The sequence below is a fragment of the Microtus ochrogaster genome, linkage group LG4 (genome assembly GCF_000317375.1).
Source record: "Microtus ochrogaster isolate Prairie Vole_2 linkage group LG4, MicOch1.0, whole genome shotgun sequence".
NCBI lineage: Eukaryota > Metazoa > Chordata > Mammalia > Rodentia > Cricetidae > Microtus > Microtus ochrogaster.
In genome coordinates, this window is record NC_022030.1 from 60,493,601 (window position 1) to 60,504,901 (window position 11,301).

At 47.6% G+C, this 11,301-nt stretch overlaps 1 protein-coding gene across 3 annotated transcripts in view; it reads right to left on the reverse strand.

Moving 5' to 3' along the window:
• Positions 1-447: 447 nt before the first annotated feature.
• Ube2f (ubiquitin conjugating enzyme E2 F (putative)) overlaps positions 448-11,301 on the reverse strand; it is a 55,143-nt gene continuing 44,289 nt past the window's right edge. For 2 of the 3 annotated variants that reach the window (XM_026786179.1, XM_005361692.2), the window contains exon 10: positions 9,121-9,745. In XM_026786179.1, coding sequence (XP_026641980.1) covers positions 9,695-9,745 — 51 coding nt within the window. In that variant the 3' untranslated portion in view covers positions 9,121-9,694. Of the gene's footprint in view, positions 1,597-9,120; positions 9,746-11,301 lie in introns of those variants that run through there. The other variant, XR_003378176.1, reaches the window with a different exon arrangement.

The window sequence follows — 11,301 nt, forward strand, 5'->3', positions numbered from 1 at the left end:
ATGGACTCATCACGGGGATGGAAGATTTGTTAAGGAATGGCACATTCCTTTGGGAAGGTAAGCTTCAAAGAGCACCCACAGTGTTCTGCCCACTCTGGCTGCATGTTTCTAACAACATTGTGGTGTGGGCTAGTCTAGTGAAAGATGCCACACCTCTGCTCTCACTGAAGTCTGGGGGATCCTCAGGTTGGCCAAAGCCGTTGCCTCTCCTTTTTCCTTTTGCCAGTTCTGTTACGTTCATGGGGAATGGTCTCAGAAGTGCTTTGCCAACAAATGATGTTGAGCACCCTTTCAGGTGCGTACTGCCATCAGCCAGATGTGGTAGCATGCAACTACAGCTGTAGTCACATCTGCTGGGCCTGTCAGTGTATCTTCCTGTGCAGCTGTCAGTGGCTGCTATGGGTATTATGACACACACACATGTGAATTAAGTTCACTAGTACCAACGTTAAAAACATTTATTTTTAAATTACACGTGTATGTACATGAGTACAGTTGTCCATGGATTCCAGAGAAGGGCTTGGCGTCCCCTGAAGCTGGAGCTACATGCGCTTGCAAGTCACCCACGAGTGCTAGGAACGGAACTTGGGTCTCCCAGAAGAGCACTTCGTGTCCTTAGCTACTGACACATCTCTTCCCAGTTCCCTTGCATCGTTTCACCCATTTTTGATGAGCGGAGGGAATCTTACCTGAATTTAGTTTGCCATTTGGGGGGTACAGGGGGTGGGAGTACTAGAGATAATCCCAGGACCTCACACATCCTAGGTTAAGTGCTACACCCCACCCCCGTTTTTAATTAAAATTTAACAATACTTGAGTATTTGCAAGTATTTATAGTATTACAGTATTCAGTCTCTGTCCTCTCTGACGACTCCTGTTCCTCACCGCTGACTTTCAGCATCACTATGCTTGAGCATCAGATGGGCGATTTCTATTTGACCATCTATGACTTCTAACGGCCCCACCATCCATTTTAGAAGAACTTTGGTTTTACATAATTTTTGAGTCTCATTACATAGCCCTGACTGGCCTTGGATTTGCAGAGATCCACCTGGCTGTCTTCTAAGTGCTGGGATTAAACATGGTGCCCCACTGCACCCATATTGAAGGTTTTAGCCAACCTTTACAAATAGGGCAGTGATTCTTTGTTTTACAGCATTTGAAGAATCAAGCTGACTTTTCACTTTGTTTCCAGAAACCAGGTTTTTGCCACGTGCGCCTTTCAGCATTTAATGTCATGCACCTTCCTTCCGGCCTGTATGGTTTCTGAAACCAGCCGTCATTCACATTGGGGTACTCTATAGGCAATGCCCATCTGCTCCCAGGCTTTGCAGTATATTGTTACAAGCTTATTGGGGCCAGGGAGTGGAACGTGGTATTCTGGATGTAACTGACTCATAATCTCATTATGAGTGGCACCATTAGGAGGTATGGCTTTATTGGCGTGGGTATGGATGGCCTTGTTGGAGGAAGTATGTCACTGCTGGGCAGGCCTTTGAAGTTTCTTATGTTGAGGATACTGCCAAGTGTATCATCACCCTCCTGTTGACTCTCAGCTACTCCAGCACCACATCAACCTGCACGGCACAATGCTCCCTGTTGTGATGATAATGAAAAGTGTAAGTGAGGAGGCACCACCTCAATTAAATGTTCTCGTAAGAGTTGCCATGGTCATGGGGTCTCTTCACAGCAACAAAAACCTTACTATGACAGCAGTTGGTACCAGGAGTCAGGTATTGCTGATAGGCCTGACCATGTGTTTGTTTGGAGGAATTTGGACTTTGGGTTATGAAAGAAGTGGAATGCTTTAAGACCTTTTACATGGGGCATACTAGGAGAAACATGGAAGCAGATGTGCTAAGAGTTATTTGAACTGTCAGGGGCTCACTCAAGATGTTTCAGAGAATTTTAGTATATTGCCTAGAGATCATTCCTGTGATATTTTGGTGAAGAATCTGCCTGAGGCTAAACTGAAAAGTTCACAATTAATTCCATTGGCAGAAGATATCTTCAAACAGCCTAGTACAGACTCTAATGAAGATTTATAATGAAAAGGAGGAAGCCAAGCAGGGAGCACCAGAAAGTGAAATGGAGCTAAATCCTGTGTTCAAGAAGATAACTGGATTAGAAATGGAATAGAGAAGAGACTTCAGGGCACTATCCCAGAAGCTAAATTCCCAACTTCTGAAAAGGATCTAAAGAAAAGCTTAGAGCCAGGTGTGATGGAGGAACGAACACCTTTAATCCCAGCACTGGGAAGGCAGAGGCCGGTGGATCTCTAAATTTGAGGCCAGCCTGGTCTACAGAGCAAGTTTCAGGACAGCCAAGCTTAGCTAGTGAAAGACAGAAAGCTGGTGAAGATGTAATTGAATGAGGAGGCCATGTTCCAGCCCTAGCAAGCAGCAGAACCTAGCATCTTTGGCCATGTAGTTCTGGCTTTAGAGTTAATAGGAGAAACAGGTTGTGGGATTGGCTTCCACATCTAAAGAAAGCCACTGAAGCCAAGTGTGTGTCAGGGGTGTCCTGAATGAAGGCCCACTAGAGAGGCCATTGTGTGAAGCTGTGAAGTTGAAGTCTGGATTGCCTTGGAAACAAAAGATGTTAAAGAAGACAGAGTCATGGGTACCCGCTGAGAGCTGCTAAAGGAGTGGAACCAGTCCAGAAGAAGAGTGTTGCAGTCAACAAAGCGGAACAGAATTTGAGATTTGAAGACCATTTTGACATCTGACACAGAGATGAAGAATTTGGAGTTTACCCAACTGGTTTTTGGTCTTTTGGTCCAGTATTTCCCCATAATGTTCCCTTCCCTGTGTTTTGAAATGGCAATGTATATCCTGTGCCATTAAGTATTGAAGTATGAGATTATTTTAGAGGGGATTAGTTAAGAGATTATATGAATCTCAGAAGAGACTGGACTTTTAAAACATTTGAGACTGTGAAAGACTGAGGATTTTTGAAGTTGGACTAAATGCATTTTGCATCATATTGTTCAAGCTTATGGTGGCAGGGAATGGAATGTGGTGGTTTGAAGTAAAAGGAGCCCATAACCTTACAGGGAGTAGCACTATTAGGTGTGGCTTTGTTGGAGTACAGCATTGTTGGAGGAAGTGTGTCACTGTGGGACTGGACTTCGAGGTTTCCCGTGCTCAGGATACTGCAGTTTGTGGCAGTTCACTTCCTGTGCCTGCAAGGGGTAGGACTCTCAGCTAGTCTCCCGACACCAGGTCTGCCTGCACGGCACAATGCTGCCGCCCTCCCCACATCATGAAAACAAACTGAACCTCTGAAACCGTAAGCAAGCCGCCCCAATTAAATGTTTTCTTTATAAGAATTCCTGTGGTCATGGTGTCTCTTCACCGCAATGGAAACCTTAACTCCGACAGATGACTTCTGAGGCTCTTGGACACGTTATATTCAGAGACTGTGTGATCTGAAGTCTGGTGCTGTGCTAGTGTTGGCATTGCTTTGGCCAGCCTCAGGCTGGGGGCCTGGTCTGTCTCTCCTGGAAGAGCAACTTTGGTTTACATGAGGGAAAGCAAGAGCTATGCCTGTCTGGGAAGTCATCTGAAGGACTCCTCTCCACCCCTCTCCAGCAGTGCCTGACTTAGAGACTGCTGTTTAAATTCCCTTTCCAGGAAAGCATTGTAGCCAGCCTGGTGCCTAGTATGTCAGCAGGCTTGGTGGCTTATAGTGGCACGGTATGGATGTTCCAGCACTACAAGTATTTAGAAGCTTTATTCTGGGTGCTGTTTTTCTTTTTTTATATTTATTTATTTATTATGTATACAATATTCTGTCTGTCTGTATGCCTGAAGGCCAGAAGAGGGCACCAGACCTCCCTACAGATGGCTGTGAGCCACCATGTGGTTGCCGGGAATTGAACTCAGGACCTTTGGAAGAGCAGGCAATGCTCTTAACCTCTGAGCCATCTCTCCAGCCCCTGGGTGCTGTTTTTCAACTATGCCGTCTGAGCACTTGCTTGCACGTCCACCTGGCGCACTTAACAAATGATTCCCTCCTCCCATATTGAGTCCCGAGGCCTGGCATGTGCCTTCAACTGCTCAGTCACCTTGACATTTATTTTTGGGCAGGACCAACATAGCCTTTAGATTTATTTCCCCATTGCTGAGCAGGTATCAGCCCCTAACCTCTGTCCAGTATGTTGCATGGCAAGGCTTCTCTCCTCCACCAGTTCATGGAAACACCGCCTTTTCTTGGGCCTGTGGGAACCCCAGTGGCGCATTCTCTGCTCTTCCTGGCTGGTTCTTTGCCAGCTTCAGTGATCTCAGGGACAGGTGTGGCAGGAACTGTTAAGGTCAAATGACCCTCTGGGTAGGCTCTATTCTGAGTTCTAGAACCGAGAATTGAGTTCCCTTGCTAGCAGAGAAGCTATGGCTACCATGAGTCAGAACCTGCTGGGTCTCACTTAAGGGCACTGTCACACTTGTCTGGCAATTTGTGTCATGGCCAGGTATACACTCAGCTTGGTCAATCAGTCCATCCAATCTTCTCCAGCCTTCTCTGCAACCCTCACTCTGAGGGCCTGTGTTGTCTGCTGCATGTTCCAGGGTCTGTCTCCATGTCACTGATCCTACCTTTACCATATGGGTTGTCATTCTAGCTTGCTTCCTCCATTGCCTTTCACTTTAGCCTAGTTTTTCCCTACATTTTTAGTCTGAGTTAACATGTTATTTACTGGGGGTTGGGAGGTTTGAATGTTTTCAGTCCTACACTTCACTTCTATTCATACCGATAGCCAAGTCTGAGCGTCTGGCTAAGATTTTATTGTTCTCTTCCTAGGCTCCTCACTCAGGCAAAGCAAACTGCACAGACCAGACAGCTCCCTAGATGGTGGCATAACCTGCCAGTCATTGCCTGGTTGGCCAGAGGACCCAGCTTCTAGACAATTCCTGGGGCGATTGCCTCTGGTACACAATCCATATTCTCTACTTTGCTCAACAGCGAAGAGTCACACTATAACCAGCCAGGTTACTGCAAATGGCCAAGATGAGGCTCCAGGTGCTCAGTAGCTCCCAGAGGGACAAACATATACGATCAAGTGGCATTCCTATCTTGTGTTTCCTGATGACAGGAAAGAGAGGGGTCCTCACAAGTGCCTATCTTCATGGAAGATGTCAGCGCACTTAAGAACATATGAACTGAATCTGGACAGACCCCAAGAGGAAAGCTGAGACTTGACTAACTAGACTAGTGTCATCTCAGGACATGAAGGAATAGCCAGGGCCCTAAATGGCTATTTCCTGTAAGGGTGGCATAGTGAGCTCTGCATGCTGGGTGTAGGGGGACTTATTTTGAAGGACTTGGGAAGCTGTGAGGCGGCCAAGGATGTCTTACAACCCTTTCTACGGGTGAAAACAATATGGAAGACTGCTTCTGTACCCAGGGTTTTGCCACGGCATGGACTTCAGGCTGCTTCTTTTAATCTACCAATACACCACCATTACCAGTCTGACACCCATATTGAGGGCAACAGGATCCACGGAATCACTGGACCTTGGCCTATGTCCCAAGTTCATCGAGAACTCCTTACCAGTCCTCCCAGGACATGGCCCTATCTTTTTAGACACTCGTATGAGGGAAAGCTTCTGGAACGGGAAAAGGCTGTTCATATTCACCACAGCTCTGCCCAACATGAACCCTCAGTTCCCATAGTGAAGGAAGGAAGGAAGGAAGGAAGGAAGGAAGGAAGGAAGGAAGGAAGGAAGGAAGGAAGGACGGACGGACATGGGTTTATTAGAACCGGGCTTTTCTTCTCTAAAGAGAAATGTTTGCTAACACAAATGGTTGGCTTGATCACCTGTGAGGAGTGGCTAGAAAGCTCAACAAAAACGAGAAGAGGCCACTAAAGACGCAGTGTGGAGAAAAACAACACAGACACATCTAGACCTGCCAGAGCCCACTGCTTAACGGGGCAGCAGGAACATCCTTAACCTAAGCCGTCTTAGCTCCTCTCTTTTCTGTGTGGATGCCTGCCTGGCAGGTGATCCTGTCAAAGGCTGCGCAAGAAACCCTGTTCACAACAGTTCTGCTAGAAGCCTAGGAAAATTTTTGGGAAAACTCTGGCTCAGGAAATTTGAAAATGAGAGCAAATGAGTCCAAAGTTGAGATTTGAGAGAAGTCTTTATGCCACTCAACATGTACAAACATTCTCGACAAGGCCTCCACCGTGTGCTTTAAACTGTGATTCTTTCAGGAAGCATGGACAGGCAGTGTGGCCTCAGCATCAGCCCCTGTGCTGTCTAGTGTATGATACAGGTCATGGGAGGGAAGGGGGGGGGTCACAGGCTTTATCTTTCAAATTCTTTGGCAAAAGTATTCCTAGCCATGTAACCATACTCTAAGATTTTATTAAGCACGTTGAGAACAGTGGAACTGTAGCAATCTGAGATCTTTCTTAGATGGGGTATTTTTAAGTAGGTGAAGGTGAAAATCACCTCTGGGACAGACAATGAAGAAGTGCCTACTATAGACCATGGTTGCTGGCTGATAGCCTTCTATTGTTTTACCTTACGTTGTTATTGAGGAGTGTGAGCATGTGCCATTACACATGTGGAGCTCAGAGGAAAACTCGAGTCATTCTCTTTCCATTTTGACATGGGTTCCGGGGATCAAACTCAGGTCACCAGGCTTGTGCACAGCACCTTTGCCACTGAACTGTATAGTCAGCCCATTAGTGCTTTTTTTACAATAAAAAATTATGCTGGGTTGTCAGCAAAAACCCTGATGTCAGGACGGATGCCTCAGTGGTTAAGAGTACTGATGGCTGCTCTTCCCAGAACTCATGGTGGTTCACAACTGTTTATAATGGGATCTGATTCCTTCTTCTGGCAAGCAGGAGTCCATGCGGACACAACAATCATAATACTTAAAATAAATAAATAAACACAAACAAACAAAACCCGGACTGTTCTGTCCACAGGAATCTTGGTGATTTTAGGTTTAGTAAAGAATAAAGCGATTCAACTAAAGGTTAAGCCAATCACAACCTGTCAGAGTTGCCAGGGGGAGGGGGAGGAAATCCAGGGTGGCTTTAGGTTGCTCCGAGAGCTTTCATCGCAGTGCACTCACAGAAGTGAGGGGAGAAGGCTACAACAGTGGTACTCCCTGGAAGGCAGTCCACAGAGCTGCTCTACAGCACTGACTGCTTTTCAAATGCATACCTTGCTGCCTGTTGAGTAGGAATACAGGGTGGCTGTAAGGTTCTCAGTACTTGAACAGAACAAAAAGGGAGGTCACCCACATTGGAAGACCCTTCTCCCATACTCCCTGAACAGTGGGTAAAAACACCAAGATGAGTTGGGTGTTGTGCACATCATCCTAGAATGGAGGATACTGGGGTAAAGGCTTGGGCCACACAAAACTAACAGAAAGCAAACAAATGAGCAAGAGCAGGAGACTGGGAGGAAAAGAGGCACAGCGGTGTATAGGCAAGACCTGGACTCTGCCTCAGCTCCTTACTTAAAAGGAAGTGACCCGCTGGGGTGGGGTGTTTAAGGACTGATCAGAGATGCGATCCTCCTTCTGAGGGTGCTGCATTCTCTGAGCTCTTGAGAACACACGACTTAGACTAAAGTCTGAGCAGCAGTCTCCAGAGCAGAGCCATGACCCAGGAGGCAGAGGTTGATAGTGTGTTCAAGCTGCCCAAGAGCTTTCCTTCCTTCCCCAGGCCAGACCACTCCTACCAGTTTTCCACTGAGACCTGGCCTCTTCACAAGCTTGGGGACCACACTTCCTTAGCAGAACTAAAATTCCAGTTTGTTGGGGTCCCAAGGACTGTTAGAATGCTGCTTTGGCCTGGGTGAGGAGATCAAGAAGCTACCAGCCTGGAGGTCAGGCACAAGCTACTGCTCACTGGGAGGAGTGAGGTGAAGGGTTCCAGAACTATTTCTAAGGGATTTCCACTTAACAGAATGAGAGGGTACTGGCTATCTGGAAATGTCAAGTCACAAATTATCTGACCTCTAATAAAATGCTACTGTATAATGCCCTGAGGTTAGCACCAGTCTCAGCGCAGCCTGAGGCAGGCTGGTCTCGCATCTGACTGACAGGGACTAGTGTCATTTCTTCACTGAAGCACTGTGAGGAAGTCCTATCTTTGACGCTAGCACTGTCAATCAGGCACCAGGATCGCTGGGCACCGAGAGTGCTGACGAGTGTATGGTGGCATTAGTATCTGGCTGCTGAGTACCCAGTAACACCAACACTGGCAGAGGGTTGTCTCAGCACTCCCCCAGGCTCTGAGAGGAGAATGCTGGGGCACCTGAGCAAGTCCTGGATCACTGGGGTACCACCATTCACTCTGTTGGGCCCCATCCTTCCTGCTCTGTTCATCTAGGTTTGTGGCCTGTCAGATGAGGTCACCCCTTGTGGCTAACTGACCCAATTTCTGATACCAAGTGGGAAGCAAGACTGACCTTGCAAAGGACACCAAACCCAGAGGATGACAGGCAGGAAGACTGGCAGTTGGGTGCGAATGCTAGGCAGGCAGTGAATAAAACCAGACATGCATTTATTTTGCATTAGATTTCACTGGTTTAAGTGTCTAAAAAAACTAGAATAAGTCTACTAGCCTCTCTCGACAGGTCTGACCCTCAAGGGCTCCACCCTGAGGGAGTATGGTAACTACTGCTAAGCCTGCCAAGGCCTGTGAGACTCCCCTATGAGGGCTTGGAACCACTGGCAAGTCAGAAGCCAGCCACAGTGCAGTCCTGGCAGCACCAAAGACTGAGCTCATTCCCCAGATACTTCCTCTTGCTGGAAAGCAAAGACAGAGCTCTATTAGGGAAGCCCTGGCTCATGCTATGACAACTGCAGAGTCAGCCACCACCCTTCTTAGGGAGCTCAGCCTGCTGTGTCTGGGTAGCGTATGAGGGAAGACTCCCTGCCTTTGGTTTGGATCATCGAGCTCTAGGTACTAAGTCTCCAAAACATCCTTGCCACATGCGGACCTGAAGGAAGAGCTGATACCCAGCAGCCGGATTCCTGCTACATCTGGAGAAACTGAGTAATGTGCCTTTCACGGTCCCTTTGTATCTCTCTTCAAGAGTTGCTTGACCCAGTATCTTTGTGTCTGCTCTATACAATGAAAATACAAACTAATTGAGAATAGAAAAAAATAATTAAAGCATCAAATTGTACAAATTACAAATCTGTTCCAAAATATACTTACATTAAATAAAATACGCATTTCAGTAAGATCTACAGTGAATGACTATGCATTCCGGGAAGCTTCACATCTAGGCAGGGCCAACATTCGTGGAAGAAGCTAAGAGAATGTGCATCCAATCACAGTTTATAGCGGGTTTCTTATTGCCAATCTGCCAGTCACACCAAACATGTCATTACATCACTTGTGCAGGACACCGATTTTGTTGGGGGTAAGGGAAGCAAGTGCTATCCTCAATGGTGAGTTCATTACAACTTCGGAGGAATCCCACAGCCTAGACAGAGTTTCAGGAAACATGTTAAGGGAAGCGGACAACGCTCTCGAAGCCCAGACATTTTCTTGCTGTATTGTGTAGCCAGGAGGATGGTCTTCAGGACAAGGTCGCAAGACTGGGACAAGCCCAAGGGGCTGACAGGGAGTATGAGGATGGGGAGGAGGGCTACCTCTAGCTGTTTCACATCAGAGACAGCTGTGACAAAGTCCTCAGCACTGCAATCTCCCCTCTTATCATCTGGCATAGCGTTTGATGTATTCATCCACTTTGTCCCGGAAATCTTCCTGCAGAGGGAGAGGATAAAGCAGAGAAGAGTAAGAGAGCAAAGTGACACTTCAGGAACATAGCCAGTCTCCTCGAAGTGAAGGACTCTATGGAGAAGCCTGGCTTCACGTCACCAATGGTGCCATCTCTCCACAACCCTAGTACGAACTGCGCAGGGGACAGTGCAGTGTGTGGTGGGAGGGGCACAGCACAAGCCAGAGCAGTGGAGAACCTGAGGGCATCTCACCCCACACTCTCACTTGTGCCAACAGGAACATCAAGTCTGAAAAAGCATGTTCATGGTCCCAATGCCAACACTCTTCTACACGGCTGCTCTTTTGCTGGGAGGCCCTGATGGTCCGAAGCTGAAGTCTACCCTGGCCTGGCAACTCTGAGTAAGCTCAGAAACATGGACAACTCCCTTCCCCTGGCAGAAAGAGCCCTGTTCTCTACCTGACCTCATCTGGAGATTGCTACTAGGCCCAGATGCTCGACCCTAGTATGACCCTGGACACAGTTCCCTGAAGCTTCCCCCTGCTGCCGATAAGGCAATCAGACACTGTGCTAGGAGCACTACACTAGGACCATGCTTCCAAAGATTTGTATACGGAGCTTTACGACAGGAGTGTACTGGTTAACGTAAATTAAGCAATTCCCCAGCTACCACCCCAATTCTATATATCCCCTATACTTTGGAATAAAGCTGAGCTGATTCACTGAAGTTTAATCTCCTGAAGGGCTATTTCTGTTGTACTCACAAGCTAGACAAGGCCATGCTTGCCACTTCTGCTCCCTTTGCCCCCATGGCCCAGTGGCCAATGGACCGTGGAGGAGGGGTCCCACATTCTTGGACAGATCTTTGCTTTTTTAGACCCACCTTCCCAAAACCTTGCTATCCACCAAAATGTGCTTGCCTTCACGGCCCCACCCTACCTGCACCCACCATACCCGGGGAAAGGCAGTGGGCCCAGAGCTTACCACCTCTCACATCAAAGACAATGCACACTGGGGCTCCTGAGATGATAAAACACAGCAGAGTCTCTAGGACTCACCAGGACAGTCTGAGTGGAAAAGCCTTCTGAGATCTGGGCCAGCGCCCTAGGTTTTCCCTAGTCTGTTCTCTTCAAGGTTAGCAGTCAATTCCCATGGGGCTGAAGCTCTCAAACAGCTTCCTCTAACAACTCAGCTATAGGCCACTACTGTCCCCACTGCACAGGTATAAGCATTGTTTTCTAAGGCCTGAAGCATGGAGGGTTCCCCTGCTTGTTCTTCACGGAAATGAGCAGGAAAGGCAAAGACTTGGTACATCCTGAGAGGCTGCTGTGCTCTCTTAAAAGTGTGCCTACCTATAACAGCCTCTCTGCAATAGGGCCCCACCCTAGCCAGCTCCTGCTTATTCTTAAGGCCAAAAGTTTCAAAACCTTTTCTCAGTTTGAACACTAAGAGGAGGTCAGAGATTTGCTCCAGTCTAAGTGGTGACCTGACTATAGGTGACCCTGGCGCTACCTCTCCACATCTGTGCACATGGTTGTACGCCACACCTCTCCACATCTGTGCACATGGTTGTACGCCACAC